Source organism: Oreochromis niloticus, linkage group LG16 (assembly GCF_001858045.2).
Source record: "Oreochromis niloticus isolate F11D_XX linkage group LG16, O_niloticus_UMD_NMBU, whole genome shotgun sequence".
Classification (NCBI taxonomy): Eukaryota; Metazoa; Chordata; class Actinopteri; order Cichliformes; family Cichlidae; genus Oreochromis; species Oreochromis niloticus.
In genome coordinates this window covers 18,863,130-18,889,346 of record NC_031987.2, presented here as the reverse complement: position 1 = coordinate 18,889,346, position 26,217 = coordinate 18,863,130, and the positions used below count along the sequence as shown (strand labels likewise).

The window sequence follows — 26,217 nt, the reverse complement described above, 5'->3', positions numbered from 1 at the left end:
AAAAAAGCCCTGAGAGAGATAAAGAAGTGTTGTATTTCAGGCCATATCACATTATGTAGCAGTATTCTGTGAAACGTGTTCCAAAGTAACGCTTTACTGGAATGACATTACATTTTTAGTTATACAGTAATAGAGCATGTTACTAAATTCTATACTAAATTCAATAATCTCATTAGTTACCAATATGTCGTTACTTGCATTACAATTATGTGTTACAAAGGTTCTTCAGTTATGTGAATGATGGTGGATAGGAAGGGAAAAACAAACATCAAGCATACCTTTTCTTCATGAGCACTTTGCTGCAATCAGCTGATCTTAATTGGTATGAAGGGTAGAGGAAAATGCTAGAGCAGTCTACAGCCTTTGAAGAGTGAAGACATGGATAATTCTTTTTTTTTTTATTGCACAAAAGGAGCAGAGTGCAGTGGTAAAGTGCAAACCACACCTTGCTAGCACAGCCTAGACTATATAATTATCTGCACAGACAGCATGCTAGAGTCACATTAAAGGTTTACCACTCCAATGAACACTGTTTATGTTGTGGGAGCTCAAACAAGAGATTTTCTCATTTTGGAGCTACTTGAGAAAACTGACGATTTTTCTGAGCTGAGTTACACAGATTGGGTTTGGGATTTAGCTTTTGCTGTGAACATACTAACCGACGTGAAAGAGCAGAATCACTACCTGCATGGAGAAAAAGTACAGAGTTGGGTGTTGCGTAAAGTGATATGAGCAATCTACATGGCTCATCTTGCTAAAAGACAAATGTGCTGATGCCATGGTGAGTCATCTACTAGTCAGAGTTTAGTGACATACTGTTGTAGTCTTCTCATGGCCCAAGCCCATCTCTTAATCTCTTGCTCAACTCTCCTATCACTTGTAACCAAGACCTCAAGACACTTAAACTCCTTTACTTGGAGGAGCAACTCGCCCCTGACCTGGAGTGGCCACTTCACTGTTTTCCAACTGAGAACCATAGCATCAGATTTTGAGGAACAAATTCTGTGTCCTGCTACTTCACACTCAGCTGCCAACCATCCCACTGTTAGCGGCCACTGTTAGGGGGCCACCACCTGGTGATGCGAACATATCCTCATCATCCACAAAAACCAGAAAAAAGATCCCAAAGCCACCAAAGAGAAGACCTTCTGCTACTTGGATACTCCTAGAAATTAGCTCTATGAAAACAAAAACAAAATCAGTGAAAAAAGCAGCCTTGGCAAAGTACAACACCCATTCGGAACAGATCTGATTTAGTACTAGCAAAATGGACCACCTCTTACTAAAGTTGTGCAAGGACCAAATAACAATGGAAACATAATGATGGACCAGATATATCAAATTCCTGGGTCACAACAGACAGCCATGAGGGACACGATTAATTGGTGAGTGTATTCCATGACCATGACAAAGACTGTATTGTTCTTCCTGAACCCGAGGTTCAACTAACAGATGGACATTCAGTACCATAATATAGACATTCCCGTGGAGGCTGATGAATGTTATTCCCCTGTAACTGGGGCACAGACTCTGGATCCACTTTTTAAAAAGGGAACTACTACCACAGTCTGCCACCCAGATGTATTGCCCTAGATGTCCACCAAACATTGCAGAGGTGTGTCAATCAAGTGCCCAACAGCATCCAAAGCCTTCATCCTCAACTACCATCCAATACAGATTGCACCCGATAGCTATGGTGCCTCCTACGGGTGGTAAGCACCTAGGAGTGGAAGGCTAGTGCTCTCAGTGGTATAAGGATATGTTGTAGTTACAATAGAAGGACATCTTTCTTTATAAAGTATTTATTAATTTTTACTGAAATTGCTAACAGTGATGTTTTCAATCACCAGATAGGTCACTGTTCCATACCCATCCTCACTGGCATCACAGAAATGGTGCAACTGAGCACTCGTGATTTCTCCAAATCCATCAGGTTTCAGACATCGACCCACTTCAAACTAACTCAATAGCTGGAGCTGCTGGAGCCATGTTAACCATGTTTTGGAAAACAGCTCTGGTACATTATCGTCCCAGCCGATTCCTTCCTTGCATAGATCTCTTAGGATTTTCTTAGCAGTTAAGACCACAGGACTTAGCATTCCAAGAGGATCATAGATAGAACTAACAATTGAAAGGATTCCTCTTCTGGTGAGTGGTCTGTCCTTGAGCACAATCTTGAACTTAAAGGAGTCTGATTTTATGCACCACTCCACACCCAAAACTCGCTCAGTCATTGAGGAATCCAATTCCATGTTCAACTCTTTCATGCCTGTTGCTCTGTGACTTTCAGGAATGGCCTCCAGCACCCCAGGCTTGTTGGTAATCCACTTTTTGAGCAGAAATCCTCCTTTGGCACACAAAGAAACCAACTCTTGGTACATTAACACTGCTTCCTCATCAGTTCCAACGGACACAAGACAATCGTCCACATAAAAACAGTGCAACAACTTCTTCACAGCTTCCTCACTGTAGAGATGTCCAAAGTCATCCGCACACTTTCTGAGTGCAAAATTGGTGCAACTTGGTGATGAAGTTGCCCCGAAGAGATGTACATTCATCCTGTATTCAGATGTTGGTTGTTCCAGATCACCTTTAGGCCACCAGAGAAATCTCAATAGATCTTTATCTTCAGCTGGAACCATGACTTGATGGAACATGGATTCGATATCTCCTATAATTACAACTGGCTCTTTCCTAAATCTTGTGATCACTCCTATTAAAGAGCTTGTAAGATCAGGTCCTTGTAAGAGTTGGGAGTTTAAAGATGTTCCATGATAACTCACTCCACAGTCAAACACAACTCCGAGTTTCTTCTTGGTCGGATGGTAAACACCATGGTGTGGTATATACCACAGCTTGCCATCATCGCGATCGATCTCCTCTTCCGGGACCTTTTCAGCATAACCTTTAGCCATGAGCTCATTCATGAAGACTTTGTACTCAGTATGAAACACTGTGTCTCTCTCAAATCTCTTTTTTAGAAAGCGCAGACATTGTTGAATGACTTTCTTATTGTTTGGCATACTGATACTGGCATTCCGAAAAGGTAATGCTATCTGGATATGACCACCCACATATTTGGCAGAGTTAGTCACTATTTCCAGAAATCTCTTATCCTCTCTTGACAATCCAACCTGTTCATCAACTTTGCTCTCAGGAAAGTCAATTTTGAACTGTTGCTGCCAAAGCTCCTCCAGCGTGACAACAGAAATTCTGTTGACTGTAACTTGTTGGATGCTTCTGATCACATGTAGCTTCACAGTTTCCTGAAAGTGGCCCATTGATGGTCCAGCCAAGCCTTGTCCTTACGGCATATGGTCCTCCATCAACACTACACACCACTTCCAGAGGTTCCAAGGCTTTGGGAATATTTGTTCCGATCAGAAGTTCAATTCCTGCATTGATTTGAGGCAAGTTCATGTGTTTTAAATGTGACCATCCTTTTATATCTCCTGGTGTTGTAATATTTCCTTTATGTACAGGCATGGACTCCTGTGTGTACACTTTTGGCAGCTCCAGAAATTCGTCCCCACAAAGAGCGGCAACCTCCAGTCCTGATAAAGTGTTGCTGCTCACAATTCTTTCCTGGCCCATGGTTCTCAGGAGGATGTTTCCTTTCCTTCCCTCAAGGTGTAGTCTGCGCATCAGACTCTCAGTGCAGAAAACTGCTGTGCTCCCTTGGTCCAAAAAAGCATATGTTGTAATAATATTGCTTCCTTTCTTTGACTTTACTTGGACAGGTACAATGGGGAGTTTACAGTCCTGGTCTCCAGCCCCTGTAAGACCACTCGACACCAATGTGCTCACATGCGGCTGCATGTTCCTGTCGGTCTTTTCAGAGGGTGTACTTTCTTTGTGCAGGATGGTGGGATGTTTCCGGCTGCATTTGGAACAGGAAATCCTCTTACGGCAATCTTTACTGATGTGTCCTATACACAAGCAGCCAAAACAGATGCCATTTTCCTTTAAGAAGGTTATCTTCTTCTCATGAGCCAGGGCTCTAGAGTGCGACCAATTTGGTCGCAAATGCAACCAAAGTTTTCAGTGGTGTGACAAAAAAAAAATATTTGGTCGCACCGGTGCGACCAAATATTTTCGGGTAACAAAAAAAAAAAAGAAATCTCTGCAACTCTCCGTGTGGTCAACAACAGACACACATTATGCCCCTATCGTGGACTAAACCAATCAGAGATAGTCAGGGGCGGGACCTCTCTTATTGGCCATGGTCCAGTTGAAAGTGCAGGTGGAAGAGAGAGGTGAGTAGCTTGATTCCACACAAAGATGTAAACACACAGCGGACCCGACGCATCAGAATCAGCTTTGTCTTTCTCGGCTTTCTCACCCCACGGCCCGTACACGGACACGCTGTCGGAGCTCAGCGATTCTGATGCGTCGGGTCCGCGCTGTGTTTCCGTCTTTTTTGCGCTAGATTCTGAGCTGCAGGTTTTGTCTCTCCAACCAAAATTCGCCAAGCCAGCAGCAAAAGAAGCAGCAAACTACGCTTCACATGTGATCAATGTCGTCATGAATTCCCTCTTACTTTTGCTGTTTTGCTTCCACCACGATAAAAATCACATTTCATGCACAGCTCCCTCTCTCTCTCTGTACTTCAAGAACAGTTTCCCGTCTCAAATCTCTGTTTTCTGCATTATTCATTCGCTTATTACCCATCAGTCTACCGTTGTTTACAGCGCTGTCGGCCGCTGTCTTTTTCTTTTCTTTTTCTTTTTTTCACTTAAATGACCTCGGACAAGAAAGCCTAATTTCTGCTGTTCAATACTGAAGAAATTTAAACTTCTTAAAATTATGCAAAATTGCAGAATATTTTTAAGGTTATCTGCTATAAAACGCCAGACCAGGAAAAATCTCCTTCATGTTTTTCTGTGTTTTATTCTCAGTTACTTTCACACAAAGGCATCTGCTGTGATGTTCACAATTCTGATGAAGTCTCATGTGTATCAGTACTGATAAATGATCAGAATTATAATATTTCTGACTGTCTGAGGCTAAATTGAATCGAATCAGGACTTTGAGAACCGGAATCGAATGGATTATAGAAATCAGTGATGATACCCAGCCCTAGTGAGCAGCCTAGGCCCGACAGAAGTGGATGTAGCTGTGGGTAATAAGAAAAGATGAAAAGAACTATTGATAACTTTTTTGTTAAGTTAAGGCCTGATCCGTCTGAAATTCATAGCCAGCTCTGACACGGTGTCATCAATCTTTGAATGCTGAAAAAACAGCAGTGTATCCAGAAAACACATTATATGCTGCAATAAATGCACTGCCCAAGTGTCCCCTCTCCCCACTGCCTTTCAGCAGCAGGCAGCAGCAAACAGGTCGTCAGAGGAGCCAAGATAATGATTAAGTTTAACATTTTCTACAATATTGACAAAGCAATTTAAGCACAAGTTTGTTAGTTAATAATTTAGAAATGAATATTGTCTGTATGGACTTCCCCCCCCCCCAAAGAAAGTGCACATGTAAAACTGTGGTGTTAAGCGATGCGGTTGAAAAATTTGAGTGCGCCTAACTTTTGTGCCGGTACGCCTAAATTTTTAAAGTTAGGCGTACCGGTGCGCCCATGTCAAAAAGTTAGTCTAGAGCCCTGTGAGCCATTTTTCCCAACTGTGCACATACGTCCAACATGTGTCTTCCTCCACAACAAATACAGACGTTCCTTCCAACCTGATTATTTTTCATTTCCATTTCCGCAGGCTTAGGTGTACTCTCCACAACTTGCATGGTGGTGGCAAAGCTTGTTCCTTTATTTCCAAGTCTGCCTTGATACTTGGGTTTACTCATTCCTTTAGTTGGTAAAGAAAGCGGAGAATCTTGAATATTACCGAATACAGGATCAGTTAATATTCTTATTTGCTTCTCCAAAAAGTCTGCAATATCCATAAATTTAGCTCTTCTTTTATGCCTTTCTTGCAGGTCACAAACATGGCTTCTCCATCTGTCCCTAAATTTATACTAGAGATGGCACGATACCACTTTTTTATGTCCGATACTGATACGATATCATAAATTTGGATATCTGCCGATACCGATATGAATCCGATATTGTGTTTTTTTTAATCAATAAAACTGTTTTTTTTAATATCTTGCTGCATTTTGTATAAGTTCATACTCAAGTTTAAATAAACAACAACACTAAAGCTATTCTGTTATACCTGTATGTAAAAAATACACTGCACCCAAAATATTTCATAGTTCAGCAACACTGATCAATCTAATAAACTTAAACCTACTCCATCCTCCCTATTCTGGTATTTTAAAGAGTACTTCGCAGAAATATTAAGCAACCTAACTAATAGGGTTGCAAACTCCCAGCAAAAAAAAAAAAAAATAGGGAACCACCCCCCACCCTCCACCTCATGATGCTTAATCGATGTAATCAACTTTAATTTGATGCAGGGTGAAAAAAAATGCACAGAATTAAATTATTTTTCAAGAATAATTAAATAGATTCAACATCTTTCTTCAACAGAATTGCAGAATTCACAGACAGTACCTTCCCAAAGGAAAAAGTACTATAGCTTACTAGGGTATATAGACTTAAGAGTTACTATATATAGTAATGGACTTCTATACATTTTACATCAGATTAAAACTTTGGGTGTAAGATTCAGATAATTATTTATTAAAACCTACATATTTTAAATGAGAATAAGAAAGAAAAGTATGTCTTTGTGCCCCCTTTTCCCTGTTCATGCCCTATCGGCCCCCCTGGCTGCACTTTGTTAGATCCGCCCCTGCACAGTTACCAGCTGTCAGCTACGTAGAAAAGGATCCTGGTGTAGAAAGTAATATTAAATAAATTCTAACAACAGCTTATCAAGCTTAAACGTGCTGCTGTTGTTCAGCCGCTGGTTTCCTCTTTCTGGTGAGAAGTGGGCCAAAAACAAAGAAGAGAGACGGACTTGCGACAGAAAAGCCGATCAGCTGATCATTGATCAGTTTCACGATTGAAGTAGCGGCAGGAAGGTGAGGGAGAGAGAGAGGCAGTCGCTCCATATATCAGTTGTTAAGCTTAACATGGGAACGCTTTACAAACATTCAGAGATGAACTTACACACTTGCTTTACTTCTCTCTGGGATAACTTCCTCGGAGATGAAATGCTGGTTTGGTAGCAAGGCTACAAATACACACAGCCGCTCTATCACATGACGCATACTGCTGCAACGTGCTACGGTTATGAGCCGAGTTACGCCGTGTTGCAAGTTTTCTGAGATGCTTTTTTGATATTTAATGGATCGGATTACATTTTTTATTTTTCGCCGATATCCGATCCAGTAATTTAGGTCAGTATCGGACCGATACCGATACGTAATATCGGATCGGTCCATCTCTAATTTATACGGCAATTTTTTAATAATGTTCACCATATTAGAAGGCATGTCCAAATCACTCAGATGCTGCACCTCCTCCATTGCATTACAGCATCCCCTGAGGAACAAACTGTAGTTCTGAAGAGCTTTTACTTCCTCTGTTTTAATCGACGGCCATGAAAGTGCCTTGTCCAGATATGCAGCTGCGACCTTCTGTTCATCACCATAGTGCTCCTTTAACAGTGATTTTGCCTTCCAATAACCACGATCTGAGTTCATTTGTTGACAGCTTCTCACCAATTCCTTTGCATGGCCTCTTGTATACTGTTCCAAAAAATATAAATGATCACTGTTATTTTTTGTATTGCACTCAACTGCTGATAGGTTTATAGCATAAACCTATTCGCTGGAACGTTCAGGACAATTTGCTACACAGCAAAAACAAGACACAAGTAGGCAAAGTTCTTTGTAGTACTCATGCATGAGGGAGGCCTGCCTGGAGCCAAGTGTCGTTCCACCCACTTGACCTCCGTCAGACTCTCAGCCAGGTTGCCCATAGCACTCCTTTTATTGTGGTTACTTGAATATGCATAAGGTCATTAACATATTACGGCTTACATAGGTATACATGTGAACAAAGAATACCTTGGGAGAATGGGAGTCAAAAACTTTAAGAACATATTCCACCATGGTCCAGATGTTAACCAGGCTATCCAGCCTTGTGACGCGTCTCCTCCTGATGTGTGGCCACATATTTCTGCAGAGCAGTTAAGTTCTGCAGTGCTTCATAGATGTCTCCTCCAGTCGTGTATCCATCCGGGATAAACGTACAACATGTCTCTCCAATCAGCTTACACACTCCTCCTTGTGATGCTGTTATCAAGTTCAGGGTCAGCCTGTTCTGCAGAACCATCGTTCTGATGGCCTTTTGCTCCTCTGCTAAGGCTGTTCCCAGCTTCTTAGTGAGATTAATGTGTCGCAGTAGGGCATACCGGTTGATCTCCACGTGATCCCGCACCTCTGCAACTCCGATGTTTGGGATCAGACTTTGGAAGAACTTAGCTCCTCCACCCCAAATGCGGAATTCCCGTGGCACTCCAGTGTCTACTGTCACTCCAAAAGAGTTTGGTGAGGCTATATCCACCTCACGCTTCCGTCGGTTGCTAGGGTGATGTTCAACTCTGTCCATGAAGAAGACATGATCCGATAACTTCACCAAGGTACATAATTCTCCCCATCCCTCAGGGAGTGATAGATAGGCTTTATGTCCACACAGGAAGTACCAATCAGCCAACACTCTTGTTCCTTTACTGCTCGGCACTGTCCTTGCACAGCCTGTCCACTTCTGGCTCTTTGCTTTTACTGGTATTCTGTAAGCCAGGTTGAACTTGCATTCAGTCCTCCTCAACGTCAAGTTCTCAGCACACTTCGCACTGGTCAAACATTTCATACACCTGCTCTCATTCTCTGGAGGGCAGTAGGTGTATATGTATCCACATAAGTGAAGCGGCAGCTCCCCCACTGACAGTGTTCCATTGTTCATCACACACAACGGTAGTTGAGCTGTGTTCAGCTTGTTCAGCAATATTATGTCTGGCAGCGGGTCTGACACTTGAGGCCAGGCCAATAAGTCAGTTTGCCCAGAACAATTCACGTTCAGAAGTGGCGACTTACTCCAGGTGATGTTCAGAGGTGTACTATAGTTGGCCTTGGACCAGAGGACTCTGTAGCCAGGATGAGTTGCTAAGCCTAACAGACATCAACTTCTGTCCTCTGTTATGCTGTACGGCCACAATCCAGATGTATATGCGGACAACGGCATATGAGCACACACATAGCAGTCCGTCCTATTGTTCAAGTGAGCAGTTGTATTCATAAACTGCCACCAAAAGTTTGTAGAATAGCCATGAGGGTATTGGGTGTGGTTTCCTCGGACATACAGGGACTCCACTGCTGACCATGACGACATCAAAGCCATTACACCCAGCAGGGTAGACAACACTTTTCCAGCCATTCTGATGAGTACCTGTGGCTCAGCTGTTTTCTTCACCGGATTGAGACGAGGGGCCCTGGAGGCTTCCCCCCCCTTTGTACCCGGTCTTCCTGCCACTTACTCCGAGCTGGCCTGGATGTGTGTCACCTTTTTGCAGTGGCTTTGGTGTATCCAGGTGGGTCGTTCTGCGATTTTCACAGCTGTTGGTGTTGTCAGCAGAGCCTGGTACGGTCCATCCCACCGTGGCTTCGACCAGCACTTCCTCTTTATGACCTTTATCAGCACCCAGTCTCCTGGCTTCAGACGTTCTTCCTGTACAGAAACAGAATCATCTGGCAGATTATTTGCACTCATGACTTCTTTGCTTTTCAGCATTTTAATCATCCAGTCTGCTAGTGTGTTTTCTTCTTCTGCTTTATCATTATCAGTACAAAACACTGGTACTCTAAATGGCCTGCCATATATTATTTCAAAAGGCATTAGACCATTATCAGTCGGCGTAATTCTCATATACATTTTCACCAGCTCAATGCAGTCTACCCATGTTCTGCCTGTTTCCTCCATTGTTTTCCTGAGTCTCAGCTTTACTGTGCCATTAGTTCTTTCAACCAGCCCTGCACTTTGTGGGTGGTATGAGCAGTGGTTTTTCAGTGTTATCCCCAGATGTTGTGACATTTTCTCAATTACTTCATTCACAAAATGAGGACCATTGTCACTGTAAATAGTCTGGGGGATCCCATTCTCTGGGATCACATTTTTGCATATTGCCTTAGCCACTGAAATAGCATCTGCTTTCTTAGTGGGGACAATTTCAACCCACTTTGAGAACGGGCACACAATTACCAGGCAGTACCTGTAGGTGTTACAGTTAGACAACTCAATGAAATCCATATGGATTACTTCAAATGGGTAGCTGGGTCTGGGAAACCTTCCTCTTCTAGGTCTGAGGTTCCCCTGAGCATTATGTTTACAACATATTAAACATGCTTTACAAAAATGTTTTGAATAAGCATTGAATCCCAGTGTGAAAAACTGCCGTTCGACTGCTGCCACGATCCCGGCTGTGGAGACATGGCAGAGCCCATGGCTCAAAATTGCAGCAGTCCTATATAAGTAGTCAATATAGGTTTATCACAAAGATAGTAAACATCACCTCTCAGGCTTGCTCCTTTAGTGAGCCATAGTTGCTTCTCAGCTGGAGGTGAGTGTGACTGCATGTCTGCTAACACATCATGTGTAATGGGCATAGTTTGCTCCTGAGACGCCAGAATATGAACCCCATGTGTTCCAAGGGCCGCTTCCTTTGCAATTTTATCTGCAAAGGCGTTGCCTAGTATAATGGGGTCAGTGCCACGGGTATGTGCTGCACATTTACAAACCGTAACTTCACTGGGCAGTAAGACTGCTTTTAACAGGTCCTGTAAAAGTGTTGCATGCTCCACACAAACAATTTCACAAGAACACTTTACGGCTTCAGCAGCTGCACACACAGATTGCACACAGGGAGGTACTGAATCCAGCCTCTTAGAATAATAAGCTACTGGCTTCATTCTACCTCCACACTTTTGCGCCAACATGGACGTCATAAAATGCCCTTTACAGTCAACAGTCTGAACAAAAGGCTTGTTATAATCTGGAAGCCCTAGAACTGATGCTCCTGTCAGTATCTGTTTCAGCATGCACAGAGCTTGTTCCCCCTCAGGGGGTCCAACTCAAACATTGCCATGTCACTCCAAACATGGCAAATGTCAAACTCAGACAGTCTTCTCAAGGTCCATTCACGCACTGTGAAGTTGCAGCTTGTTGGAAACGCATCTCCATCCATCCAGTAATGATGATGGTGTTTTCTCCTTACTGATGCCGTTCTGCACATATTGCTGCTGCTGGACCTGCTCAGGACACTGCTGTTATCTCTTGATCTGCTGTCAACTGTTGATGTTCATGCTGTTACTTCTGGAACTGCACTTCTTGTCCTCAGGGAGAAGTTAGCATTCTTGGAGTTTGCTTTTCAGGATAAGGAACACATGGAAGTAAAGCTGTAAAACAATTCAGCCAAAATTCTGCCAGGGTGTTTCTAATGATGTTAACCTATTGTTTTCCTTCAACCGCTGCATGTGTGGAGATTGATCCAGGTCCGTTTCCCCCATTTGACACACTTAGACATATGGATCATATACCACCACTGCTATCATTCTCATTACTCTTGAGGCAGCACATATCCCCCTCTGGTTTTGAATTCTCCTTTCTTAAAAACCAGAAAGTGAGATTGTAGTTGTTCCAGGCTAAGAAACACAAAACCCTCTTCATATTATTATTACTCGTTTTCATCAACAACACTGCTATTTTTTTTTCTTTTGTGTCCACCTAAGGCAGTTGGTGACCTGCTGTCTCAGTATCTGGCAGCACACTGTATGAATTGCAAAGAGGACGCAAAAATGCAGACACAAAGAACGTGGAAGAAAACTTGAATATTAACAAAAAGCGAGCCGCTTAATATGGCTGATTAAAAAGAAGTACAAAAACAAAAGGCAGAGGCACACAGGAAAGAACCTAACTAGAACTAAACTGGGAAAATTAACTGCTGAACAAAGAACAAAACCTTGAACATGGAAAAATCCTGGAAACATGACGTGGAGCAACAGACGATCTGACAAAGAATGAACAGAAACACACAGAACAAATACACACAAGGGTGATTAGGGGACGTGGAAACACATGTGGAAATAGCTGACACTAATCTGACATAACGAGACAAAGGAAGCAAAGCTGACTACACTGACACAGGACACAGACCTTCAAAATAAAATAAGAAACATGAGACACAGACATGACAGTACAAACTTGATAACATAAGACATGCAGCATGAAACACAAAGGGTGAGCGAAACTTAAATACAGGGGAAGAAAACACAAGAGGAATCTAATAAACAAATGAACTTCGCTAACCTAATGAACTTAAACATACACATCAACATCCAAATAAACTAAAACTTAAAACGCTGGGTCAACAGACCCAGGAACATGACACCTGCAGTATCACCTTCTGCCTCAACTGGAGACAATTCCCCTCTCACACTTCCTCACTACTCTTGTTTTTTTTTCCCCCAGGTTTTTAGACCTGCACATCAACCTGTTAACTCTAACTTCTCCAACTTCTCTTTTCCTTTCTCCCCAACTACTCTCATCCAGTTTGCGATCAAATTCTCCTTCCATCCTTAAATATCTCACAGTTAATTTTATTTATTTATAATACTATTTATTATTATTATTTCACATGCAATTCACTATAAACCAGTCTGTCTTTTTTTTTTTAATTTTACACAGACACACTCCCTTTTCTCCACCTTTTATGACCTTGTCAGTGGTGCACAAACACACACTCAGCCCCGTGCGAGGGCTGAACAGCGTCAACGCGTCAGCGTCGTGCAACCCCTCACACAGGGCGATCCACATTAACTCGCTAACGGAGATTTGTTGCGTTAATGCGGTTATGGTGTTAATGTCATTTTAACAAGATTAACGCTGACAGCACTAAAAAAAAACCCAGAACTTTCTGAGTTGGCGAGTTAATAAATTACCGAGCAGTTTAAACAATCCCCAGTGTTTGATTTCCTCTCTGATGATTCAGTTTGGTTTTGACACTCTTTTTATTTCTTCACAAGAACCTGGTATTTTATTACATAAAGACTTGGTGGTGTTTCTGTTTGTAATATGTGTTTAATATAAATGGATTGTGATTGATAATGTTTTGATGTATTGAGCAGTCTGACATCTGTGAATTTGAGATCTGAAGATTTAGATTCATATAAACATTGGTGATACTGCTTAATGCTTTCATGCTATAATGATTGATGCATTCCCTTTATGTCTGTATGGGAATGCAGAGATGTTGCCCATATACCCCATTAAGGTTGGATGGACTTTATTATTGTCATTTCATACAAATACCAAAAGTGAGCAAGGCAGTGTGTGGGAATTTATCTTTGAAATACCTCTGCGTCATGCTGGTGCTAGTTATTGCTTATAAATGGTTAATGATCAACCTGAGTGTAAGAACTCTTTCTCAATCTGTGGTATGCAACTTAATAAAACCACTGCCTAATCTGCAGTCAAAGCATTGCATGCTTCATATGGCATGTAAATCTGGTCTGATAACCCTTTGTTTATGAATGCAGTCCTCATAAGGATGGTTCTCCAATAATACAATACTACAGGGTAGGGCAGGTCAATATGGCCAAAAATATTTATCACAATATATATTTGAAAATTTGCGATAACAATATAACTGACGATATAATTGACGCGAGAAAGAGCACTTTACAACTCCACAACTTTATTAGTGCAAAAAATGTATTTTCACTTAAACAAGCAGCTGTTTTTTATTTGCAGAGCTATATAAAAATTTAACAATGCAAATTCAAATTCCTTGCTGACAGTTTAACCAAAAGGCATTTCCAGTGGAAATTGGCCGACATATCCTGAGCAAAACCATGTATAATATCCTCAAAACTTAAAAAGAGGTTATACACACACAGTGTTGAAGCAGAGTACGTATCACTCCGCAAGGCTCCGGACTCCGGTAGCCGTAATGCTCCAACAATCCATCAAGCGGTGCGGCTTCGTAGCTTACCAAAGTCGTACTAAAACATTTTTTGACAGATTTTTGAGCGCCGTGTACCACATAAAATCGGTTCAGTAATAACAATAATAACAACGGCCCGCTTGCATGCTCTACCAAAAAATGTGCTTTGGTGTGTATCTGAGGGACGAAAGCCAAACCATTTCCACAGCACTGAAGTTGCACCATTTTTACAAACCAATTCTGGTTCATCTGTTTCATTCAGCAATCTGCTTTCGCCCTTCACATTCTCCGTCGCCGCCATGCTTTTTCTGCCATGTGCGTATGAAAACAAAGGCACTGCGCACTGCGTTTTACCCATATTCTATCGCGATATTTCATTTTCTTATCATTGCCTAACATTATACCGATATTACCGTGAATGGTATGATATGGCCCAGCCCTACTACAGGGCATTATAATTATAAAACCATAGTATGAATTAGTAGTATAAAGTATTAGTAGTATAGATTATACTATGGTTCGGAAAATTCACCTTAAATGCCCTTCCTGACAAAACCCTATTAGGCGTGTTCTGGCTTTGCGGAGGGCTTTCTTATAAAGCAGCAAACTATTTCTCCAGGCTAAATGATAATTTTCTAAATTTGTGACATGCCATTTCCTCTCCAGCTTACGAGTTATCTGCTTTAGGCTACGTGTTTGAGAATTATACCACGGAGTCAGGTACTTCTGGTTCGAGGCCTTATTTATCACAGGAGCTACAGTATCCAGAGTCATACGTAGTGAGGAGGTAAAATTATTAACAATATGATCGACCTCTGTTGGAATAGCGTTCAGGTAGCTGCTCTGCTCTATGTTGGTACAGGGCATTGAAGATGATAACAGTGGGTGGATTATATTCTTAAACTTAATTACAGCACTTTCAGAAAGACATCTACTGTGATGAAGTCTACTCTCCACTGCTGAGGAAATGATCAGACAGCAGAGGGTTTTCAGGAAACAATGTTAAATGTTCAGTTTCTATGCCATATGTTAAAACAAGATCTAGAGTGTGATTAAAGTGGTGGGTGGGTTCTTTTACATTTTGAGAGAAGCCAAATTAGTCTAATAACAGATTAAATGCCATGTTGAGGCTGTCATTCTTAGCATCTACATGGATGTTAAAATCACCAACAATAATTATTTTATCTGAGATGAGCACTAAATCAGATAAAAAGTCTGAGAAATCAGAGAGAAACTCTGTGTAAGGCCCAGGTGGATGATAGATGATAACAAATAATACTGGTTTCTGAGTTTTCTGAGCTGAGCATCAGGCTTTCAAATTAAGTCAATGTTAAACAGTCTGCTGTTTAACATAGTCCACTGGCCTATCTCCTAAACGTCTCCATACCTCCAGACATGTCACCATCAGGTATGTCATCTGAACGTGAATTAAAGCCTAAAACCAGATCATTGTTGGCAAAATGGTAGCTGCTTTAAAATCCAGAGGAAATGATAAAAAAAAATCACACTGTGTACTCAGAGAGGCACTGTTGAGGCTTTGTTGGCTTGGAGTACAAATACTTTTTAGAAGAAACACAACGACATCATAGCAAAAACGGGAATCAGTAAACCCCCTTTTTAATGACACACACATAAACGTGTGTCTGACCATCATGTCTTGAGGGAAAACTTTTTTTATTAATCATTCATCAAACCAGATGAATCCCCTTTAAACACTAAAATACCTTCAAAAACTGTCCAATAAAAGCAAGATGCAAAACTTTGTTGCATAATTGCACTTGAAAAATAAATATTGGCGGTAAATACAGAAGTAGGTAGGTCCATTTCAGTATAAGAAAATTATAATGTGCAACAGAAAAGTCAGTTCAAACTTGTTTGAAAGTACATGGAAGTATTTACCACTGTTGCTGTGTTGCTTTGCCTGTCCAGGACCTCTGAGGGGTGTTTAGGCTGAGTCAGCTTTCCATTTCCAGAATGTGTGCACAGTTCATGTTGAAAGTTAGGACATAGTTGAATGAAATACTGTCCTAAAATAATATGTTTCACCCTCTAAACTCCTTCTCATAATTATTTTAAACTGATTGTTAGTTACAAGTTTGTTATGTTCATAAATAGACAGAGGAATCACAGAAAACATTTTTTGAAACATCTTTTGAAACATTTGAGCAGGTTTAGTAAACCTAGTGTTAAGTTGTATATTTCATTATGAATAAACTTCTATGCATTCAACTGCACCAGTGTCACTCAGTGGTCCTTCTTGGCCTTCCTGTCTGTAGTTTTATTGCTGGGTATCAGAACTTGCTTTTTGTTTAGATGTGGCATATGAATCATCCAATCAATCCACCACATAAGACAATAAAAAATAATTTAAAAATGGAAAAATTCCTTTAAATTTTATTCTCTTAACCTATAAACGGGTGTACAAGACGGTACACAGCTGGGCTCTGTTCATAGACACAAAGTAGTATAGTACAAAACACAAGAAAGAAATTATGTAACATATAAAGTGTTAAAATGAAAGACTACAAAATATTTATGTGACTTTTGGCACAGTTTTCTGCCCTCTCTGCACATTTCATATTGAGTTTCTTTCAATTTTTTCCAGATCTGGCCAGTCTTTGCCACAGCCTGGTGTCAAAGTAGAGGGTGCGAAGCTACAACTGCTGAGTCTGACCTCTGATCTAAATGGCCTCTATCAGTGTGAAGCATCTAACACATATGGAAGTAAACACAGTCAGCTGTATGTGCATGTGGCATCAGGTGAGGTCAGCTTGGATTTAGCTGCGCAGTTTGTCCAAAACTTTCTGAATTTGTTTCTGAGTTTTGGATTTTAACTGATGTTGTGCTTTTCTGATGTTATTCAGTTTTATTTTCTGTGGAATGAACTAGAATAGTACCACAGATGTGCTACCCCTCCAAAAGTTAATATAAATACAAACTTGAACATGTAATCTTTGAGTAAAACCTCCCCCTATGAAGAGTCACTGATTTTCCAGCCATATCCAAATGACAGGTTCCTTGGTAAGCATCTAATTTAGGTTAACAAGTGGTTGGCTTAAACTATAAATAGCATCCAACAGACAAGTTGAATGAATAGGTAACTGATCCTCTACCCAGTTAACAAATTTCCCACGTGTGGGACTAATAAAGGTTATCTTATCTTATCTTCATTACACAATATTGTTCAATCACCACTGAAGCTCAGAGCATGTACCATCACGTCAAGTTTGTTTCATTTACTTTAGTGCACCAGAACTTGTCAGCACAAGAAGTCTTTAATTTGTTAAATGGAGGTGTTGCATGGCGTTTGAATACCATCTGAGTCATCTAAATATGTAATATAAAACTGAATTCCATGAAACTGGAAACTCATTATATTCTTCCTTTTTGTGTCCCTGTAGGAACCTGTTCTGCTGCTTGGACTTTATTTGGCCTTTTGTTTTTCCTGAATGTCATTGGAGCTGCAGTGTGGTGTTATTATAAATCTGGATATTCTCAAAAGTACTTAGAACATTAACTCTGCATCTGTTGCGGTGGCATAGAGAGATAAAGTTTTTATTCCTTCCAAAAATTCCAGACCTAATGATAAACTGAACAACTGTGTCATTCTTTTGTATTTTTTCACAGGAGACGTCGTCTAGTTTTAAAAGATTCTAAAAATGGGACAAATGGCGAAGCGGAAATGCTCGCAGCAAAGGTAGAAGTCTCTTTTGTTTCCCTCAAATATAAACATAATCCTCAATATATGTGTGCAGTTGTTAGCTATGTACAAGTCATTTTATTAAATCTTCTTTTTTGAAATATATGAGCAGCTCAGTAAAAAAATTAGTATTATTATACCATTATTGTGTTGTGAATATTATAGGAGTTAAGTTTAAATAGTCTTTGTAAAATATGCAGATACTGTGAAAATCTTGCATATTCAGTCATAACTACAATACAGTTTCAAACAAATGATCTGAATTGTCTCCCTCAGACATCTCAGCTGGCAGATGTGGAAAGCAAAAATGGACAATACAGTACCTGTACTGAGGGGACCACCAGTGTGTCATTGCAGACTGGTTAATGAACAGATAAGGAACAGGCTAAAGTGGTTGGTATCATTTAAACTCCTCCCTCCATTGACATCTATCCATTTATGAATGTTAGGACCTCATGACTAATTTGACATTTCATCAGTAACATGGGCAGTAGTAGTCCAGCGAATAGTTAACTCGATATCATTTTGTAGAGCCGTGGTAATGCTCCTAATGTACCTCCTCCCACAAAGGGGGAAACACCTGCTATGCTGCTCTTGTGTGCCATTGTAAAGCTTTCATGTAAAGGCACCTCTCCTAGTATCTTCTCCACAGTCTCGACACTGTGCTGTGAAAACGCAGAGCAAACTTTCTTGCAACAGCATGTATGAATATGCTAGGCTTAGGGGTTAGGGTAGGGTTAGGGTTGGGTTTTACTGATCTGAAGGATCAGTAAACCACCAAGTATGCTGATATAGTAATGCTGACCTTCAGCCAACTAAAGTCTATCTTGCATAGTTTTGGTTGTTTATGACCGCTTGGTTTTACAATGCAGCATACCAAAAAACCAAAGCCTTAAACCATCACACAACCACAGAAATTTCCAGTGTCATATACTGTGTCATATTCGCATACTTTATTGTTTGTTTCTTGTTTTGTTTTCGGTAGAGGGTGATGGGGATGGATGTTTGTCTTTGTAGCAACTTCTTTAAAGCCTTAAATCATTGAAGTGTGTTGTTTGCCTTGTTTTAAATGTAACCAGCTTTAAGTTTCTGTGTTTGATTTACATTTTTTTTCTTTTCTGAAATTTCAACACTGCATTTTTTTGTTTTGTAATTGTCTTTATGATGTGTTACATTGCTCATGTTTTTACCTCTTTTTTAAAATGAATTGTAATTGCATAAATATTATAAGAACCTGTTCCTCAGTACACATATTTTTAAGTGTGTATACCACACCTGTTATCCATGATATATCTATCAAGTCTCCTGCCACTTCTAATTCATGTGAGCAGTGTTTTGACTATATTCATTTCACAAGTATGCACAGCTTCTCTGTAGCTTTGGCTTACTCATAATAGTTTTGACCAGAAGAATGATTACAGTGATCAACTGATTGTGTTATCAAATGAAATATCTCAGAAGTGCTGCGTACGACAGAGGAGTAACATAGCATTGCACAGGAGCCTTCACTGGAACAAACAAAACTTTGAAACTTTGTCATACAACTTTGAACTGCAGTGGGTCTTTTTTGAGACTGAGTTACCTAACGTGTTTCAATGCTGTCTACTACACAGGAGAAAAGGAAAAAAAACCTCACACTCTATTTTCATAAATTCTTCTGAAGTAACATACCAACATTATTACCTTGGGAACTGTGTTTTAATCATTTAATATTAAGCTGAATATGCTTTTGAAGCTGCTGAAAGCAGAAGGGGATCCAACATGGTACTAGTGATGCCTACCTAATAATTTAGCCAGTGGTTGTGAGTCTATAAAAAAAAATAAATAGAGCTAGATAAATCCAGACTGTTCTTGGCGGACGAATCAGTGTTAAAGGAGAGTCTATCCAGCCCCTGGAAGTTTAATGGCAACCTCTATCTCACTGCTAACAGGAACTGCTTTCAGGCACAGTCGATGTTTTATTTTAAAAAACTGACTGAAGAAACTGAAGAGCTTATTTGGAAAAAATGCTCTTGGAAAACTTAGAATTTTAGTCAAACTGGAAGGTCAGGATGTCTCAAACTCTACTTTTTTGTTTACACAAGTTACTGTTTTATGTTATGAATCCATGATTTTTGACTTGAATTGTAAAGAATAAAAAAAAAAAAATTACCAGCATGCCCCTGAATATCTTATTAATATAGAAAAAAAACCTTTTATTTCTTTGTTTTATCGAATGCTGCTATATCCCACATCAATGGCTGTCTAGTAGCTAACAGGAACAGTTTCCACATGACAAACCGTAGTTTTAATGAGTTATAATTACTTATTTTTCAGTGGTTAACCCTGCACACAACCTCACAAACATGACAGCACATAAGTGAGACACTTTTATTCACACTGATTCATGCAATGTCTACAAAATGGAAACTCCTTGGTTTGGTCAACGATTGACCAATGTCTGAGTTTGTGTGTGTACGTTTCACTTGAAGTCAGTGTTTGCAGTGTCGCAAAGATGTCTTACTTCCCACCTCACTAGATTACCATGATAACTCATGCTGAACACATAATGAACTGGAGATGGTTTAAAGTCCTTTAAATGAGTCTTCTAATGCACTATGGATGCTACAGAGTCTCTGCTGAAACCTGTTAAGACATATCTCACTATTCCCACCAAATGATGATCTTCTGGGAACTTACACTAGAATTTATAAAATATTCGGTTAGTGACACAGAAAACCTATAAATATGTTTTAAACCACCAAATGGAAACAGTAGCAACAGTCAGCTGTTTATCTTGACAAATATTTGATCAGTGTAATTCATTTCACTTTGATCTGTCCACAAACCAAGAAATTTCCACATCTATTTAAATACGCTGTGGCACAATATCAGACCATTAATGCACAGAGTAGACTATGATTTTTTGTGCAGCAGCTTGACAGTATAACAACCCTATGTGCAGCTTAATGTCACTTTAAAAATAAATAGCAGCACAACAGTTTACCAGAGCTCTTGCCCTTATTTCCAGCTGCAGTGTTTCCTGTTGCCCCCCTTTTATTTTTTGTATTTTTATTATGGATTATCACCCATTTCAATTAAGTGGAACTCAAGTATTCAGTTCTGTGTAAAAGAAGAGTTAAATGTGTGAGTGAAGAAAGACTGGATTAATAAAGAAACCTGCAGCTATGTTGAAGTTGCTTCATGCTAAGGCCCCCGAGTCCAGTAAAATGCTTAACACTCTTTATGCCTATATAGTGTCACAGTTGTGGATGTTAATAAGGGAGGAGATAAAGATCAGCTTTTAAGAATTTTTAATGAAATAAGTCAACTTTTTATGAAAAATATGACACATTTTTATCATCCGGTGGATTAAAGGTAGTGGTTGTGTTTTGTGTGGTGGTGGTATAATGTCTGAGGAAGAAATGTGCTGGGGGAAAAATCTTGGGTGCTCATGATCAGACATAACTTGAAAGTTTAAAGCTCAAAGTTGTCTCTTCTTTTATTGTGTGTCATTTGGTGTACACAGCAGGCAGGATAGGAGACAAAAGCAGACTCACAGGCAGTACTCAAAAAAACACAGCTTTATTGCTGGAGTACAGGAGATACACAACTAAATTAAACCAAACTGAAATACAGGAAACAAAACTAAACATACAGAGGAACACACAGCCATGAGGGAGATCAGGACACAGGGAGACGCAAACATAAATACACACAAGGGCTGAATGTGATCTAACTAATGAGACAGGGAAACAAAACTGACGCACACCAGACAGGAGACTATCAAAGTAAAACAGGAAGCATTAGGACGCAGTCGAGACACAGAGAGAGAGCAAGGAACCTGAGAAAGAGCAAGAGGAGAGACATGGGATAAACATGACCAGCAGGGGGGGGGAGGCATTTAATGAAACATGAGGAGAACATGGGAACAGAAAAGGGAAAGAAGACACAAGGGCACACACAAACACAGAGGACAGAGACACAAGGGGAACCTAAAGGACAAGGAACCAAAAAGGAATATAAGAACCTCAAGACAGACTAATCTAAAGACTGCTAATGAACCTAAAACATAAACCATAAGACAAAAATTACACCAAAACACAAGAATTTAAAAACACTGGGTCAAAATGACCCAGAACCATGAAAATTTAGGTCATTCAGCCCTGTATTTGTAAGAGTCGAGCTGAATCTGACCAAGTTTCAATTTCCCAGGAGTTTTCATAAAGATCTTCTCTGCTCCTCCTACAGAAGAAAAATCAGTATCTTCAGGCTCAGTAAATTTCATTATCCTTTCCTAAAGTGGACGATATAGTAGTTCAGATTGATTTCATACTAGCCTGCAGGGAGAACCATACGGTTTTGGACACATTTTTGTTTTTTGTAATTTTGCCTCTGTACACAACCACACCAGATTTTAAATCAAATGATTAAGATGCGATTAAAGTGCAGTTTTTCAGCTTTTGATCAAGGTGTTTTACAAAAGTATTGCATTAGTTGTTTAGGAATTACAGTCAGTGGTTTCATGGCCAGCTGAGGACTGTACCCTTATTGTTTCATAACATATGAAACAGATTCCAGATCTGTAGAGGGTGTTACTCTCTACTCCCACTGAGCTAGATGCAGGGCATTTACTCCACCCATACTGTCAAAACAAATCACGAGTTTCTCTAGACAAAGAAAATGGGCATTGGCCAACATCAGGCATTCTGTTATGTGTGATACTTAACAAGCCAGTCACCACATCTGGGTCCAGCAGAGCACCTTTTAGTTACCAAAGACAAAATTGAAAGCAGAAAGACCCACAAACAACTGCAACTGAAAGCTGCAACAAAGGCCTAGCAGAGCATCTCAATGGAGGCAATGCGACATTTGGGGATGTCCATGGCTTTGACTATTCATTGTCCCCCCAAGGACTTAGTAAAAATGCAAAGGTTGGTAAAAATAAAAAATGGAGGGCTATGTATATATAAAAAAAAGATAAACAGTTGTAATACTTTTGATGAACTTCTTATTATTAAAGCTGAAAGTCTGCACTTCAATCACATACCAAATATTTAATTTAAAAATCCACTGTGGATGGAGTACAAGGCAAAGTTGTGGACTGAACTGTATATCCTATTGTCTAATATTAATTGTATTAAAGTCATAAATTCTCAACAGACAATCTTGCACTGAGAGATCTGATGATGTTTCTGTGAAAAGAGAGAGAGGGAGATTTTGTTGTTTATCCCTGCAGACTGATTCCATTAGCACAAGATCGTGTCATAGAATAAATGGAAGCAACTTACTTTGATCGTTGTTTGCAGACTTTTCTCATAATGGCCAAAGCAGTAATTGTAATAACCAGGAAACACACACAATGTACAATAACTGCTGTGGCGTCATGGATTTTACATGATTCAGCTTCCTCTGAAAAAGAAAGAAGCTGGTGAGGACAGTGCAAAAATTTCCCACTCTTCTTGTTTCCATTTCCCACCTGCCTCCCACAGTGTTCAGTCAGTAATTAATTAGCCAGGTGTGTTCATTTTTTTATGGCAGTACCATAGCCATTTTTGACTCTGTTATCGTTGTGTTTAAAAGCTCTGTTTTATTCTTTGCTGCTCCATAAGGAATGCTTGTGTTTTATCTGTTATAAAAACTATACAGGAACTCACCCGTAATTATGAGCTCCCATTTCTGTTCAAAGACTCCTGAGTCTGTGGTCTTTTCACAATTGTAGTTTCCTGTGTGATATTTCTGGGCTCCCTCTATGATTAGTGGATACAGTTGGCTTTCTAAGGTGGACATGTTTAGATTCAGGATGGCAGCTGTATGAGACCTTATTATTCTGCTGTCTGAGGTATTTCCGATTACTGCTTAAGGTGACAGAGCTGTTGTTTGAGGTTTTCTGTGGCCTGAAACTAAACAGATGAGTCCCATTACTTGCCCATCTCAGTTGAAGGAGGTTGCTGATTGAGTTATTGCTACAGTGCAGGGTCACTCTGCTCCCAGCTGTCAAGGAGATGCTGTTCCCACCTGAGGAACAAAGCAAAATCAGATCATAGTTCTCATTTTTGCTGCATCCAAAGAATTTGTAATGTCATTTACATTTGAATTACGCAACAAGAAATTTAACCTGTTTCCAAATAATTCTGATGCTGCATGATATATATTGTATAAAACTTGAAGGCAATTATTTGCAAATCATTTAAATTGTCTATTTTATGCTATACATTCTTTAAGGAACATATACACCTCATATTAATTAAAAAATCATTGCTTTCTGGTTTTATTTACATTTTACCGCATTTTGCCATGCTGACTCTAAGCTGAGGCCAAGATCCCAAAACACTAACTGATCTCAGTGACAGCCCATATCAACTATAGGCTCAGCTGATATGCCTACACATATGTAACTGCTACATCTCAGTTTTTTCAGCTTTTCTATGGATGCTGGTTTCGCTTCACCTCTGCACCTCGGCATGCCACATCTGGCCTGATTGTGGTTTGGTTTATGTGGCCCAGGCTCATAGAGCCCAGGTGCAGTTATAAGTGCAGTTATGAAAAAATAATACAGAAAGATTTGCATGAAATTAAGTCAGCATTTTGGGTAGAATTTTTTTATTTTATTTATTTATTAATTAATTAAATGTGTTATCAGACCCTGATAGATTTGCATGATAGAAGGCTGAGAACTAAAGGAGACAAAGCTTTTGCTAAAGTAGACTCTGCAACTTTCTACCATTTAGATCTGTGAGACTCAGATCTGTGGACAAGAACTTTTTGTTCTTGTTTCTTCTCATTTTTGTCGTGAAGTGCTTTGTGGTATTAATCTTTAAAGGTGCTATTTAAATAAATGTTCCTTTTTTGTAAAAGATCGATAAAGAACCTTTCTAACAAAAAAACACAACTAAAAATAACTTTCCCAACTTATATTTTAGGGGGAAAAAACATATTTCCCAAATTGTCAAACTGTTCCTGTAGGTTATGCCCATCGTCATAGAAAGCTAGATAGATACCTGCTTCCAGGAAAATACAGATGCAACATATCAGTGTCGAGGTCCGGTTGATGCTCAAATATCTGAGAAACTCTCCCATAGCAACTTGAAGAAAAGATTATTTAGAAACAAGATTTCAGTATAGCCGACTCACATTATAAAAGTTAAATTATAAATAAGATGTAATTATCAAGAATGTCCTGGACAATGAAGCAGCACTTAATAAACAGTCTACCACAAAAATATCACATGAAGCATTGCATTGTCTTTTTAACTACATAAAACTAAAGAACTGCAGCCAAAGAGCAGAACTTAAATAAGATGTGATTGTAGTCAGATACCTTAAATTGTTAGTAAAAAAAGATTACATCCTGTGTAAACCTACATGCGTCACAACAAAAATAGCAACAACATTTTCTTACCAGTACTGAGTGTCATGTGTTATTTGTGTCCTTATCTCTATACAACACCTTTAACAACTTTAATGCCACAAAAAAAGATTAAACTGTATATGTAATAATCATAGCAATTATACTGTAGAGCATCTATAACAGATATACAACCAAAGAGTCAGCCTTACCTAACTACTTATAGTTACTTATTTATGCAGCACAAGAATATTTTCCATACAGGAAGTGAATGACATTGGTCTGTGACCATGTGAGTGGTGTGCCTTTTTTGATTGGTTGGATCACAAGTTGGAGAGGATGTTGTGAGAGTGACTTTTGTTCACAGTGACACTGACAAGATGGCCACTGAGCAACATTAAAAGTTAAACCAATTTTTAATACAGTTATTCACACTTCAGATATTGGTTAGCTTTAAATTCATGATAGCCCAAATATTTTTACTTAAAAAGAATAGATATTTAGGTTTGAATATATCCCTGAAGATGGAGAACACATTGTGAGTAGGAGGTCACAGATCACGTAACTTGTTTTGTTTTTTTTCCATGTCTGAAAATCCATAAAAGTCCCCCTGATGCTATCAAATATAATCCATAATATAATATAATACAATGAAGTGCAATTGAGCATTTCACTGCTTTGTGCTCAGATAAGATGCTGTAGATTGCATGCTGCATGGCTTAAGATGAATGTGAAAATGTAATGGCCTTGACCTTCAATGCAGGTGAGATGCAGGCTAATTTTTTATACTTTGTTCTGACCGTGCTTCTGTTTTCTTGACATGGCATTTTGCCTCATTTAAGATTGTCTTGTGATGCCATCAAATATGTGTGGGAGAGAAACGCATCAGTGGAAGGTTTTTGCTCAGTCTTATCTTGAATTTTACATTTAATGTTCTAACTAGTCAAAAACAGTATGTTTGTACTCTCTTCAGCAGCTACATCACAACATCCCAAACAGTCCATCATCTGAATGACAAAAAAAGAGCAAAAAGTCTGTGTGAAGAAACTTAATCACATTGGCAGAAAAGACTTCTAGTTCCATAACTTATTCCCCTTCAGGCATCAAAACAGTTTTGGTTAGATTACATCCCTTTCATGTGTTTTTAGAAAACTGCCATTAAACAATATTATAAAAGTAACAGCACAGTGGCAAGGTGGTTAGCACTGTTGCCGCACAGCGAGAAGGACATGAGTTCAGTTCCACCATCAGGCCAGCAGGGTCTTTCTGTGTGGAGTTTA

The 26,217-nt window shown here is 39.6% G+C and overlaps 2 protein-coding genes and 1 long non-coding RNA gene across 7 annotated transcripts in view; 1 reads left to right on the top strand and 2 right to left on the bottom strand.

Moving 5' to 3' along the window:
• LOC102080465 (poliovirus receptor) overlaps positions 1 to 19,764 on the top strand; it is a 23,629-nt gene extending 3,865 nt beyond the window's left edge. For both annotated transcript variants that reach the window (XM_005459998.4, XM_019352634.2), the window contains exons 5-8: positions 16,516 to 16,670; positions 17,312 to 17,411; positions 17,538 to 17,607; positions 17,887 to 19,764. In XM_005459998.4, the coding sequence (XP_005460055.1) occupies positions 16,516 to 16,670; positions 17,312 to 17,411; positions 17,538 to 17,607; positions 17,887 to 17,976 (415 nt within the window). In that variant the 3' untranslated portion in view covers positions 17,977 to 19,764. The remainder of the gene's footprint in view (positions 1 to 16,515; positions 16,671 to 17,311; positions 17,412 to 17,537; positions 17,608 to 17,886) is intronic.
• LOC102080371 (uncharacterized) overlaps positions 1 to 26,217 on the bottom strand; it is an 83,443-nt gene that overhangs the window by 43,531 nt on the left and 13,695 nt on the right. The window lies entirely within an intron of this gene.
• Positions 19,156 to 26,217, bottom strand: LOC109197497 (uncharacterized). Of its 3 annotated transcripts, none has more exons than XR_003216878.1 (3): positions 24,591 to 26,217; positions 22,881 to 23,607; positions 19,156 to 22,784 (listed from the first exon to the last, which is right to left on the bottom strand). It is a non-coding gene; the product is annotated as an uncharacterized LOC109197497 (long non-coding RNA). The 3 variants fall into 3 exon arrangements; XR_002058552.2 differs by having other exon boundaries at positions 19,156 to 23,607; positions 24,591 to 24,674; positions 24,992 to 26,216; XR_003216877.1 differs by having other exon boundaries at positions 19,156 to 23,001; positions 23,247 to 23,607; positions 24,591 to 25,553.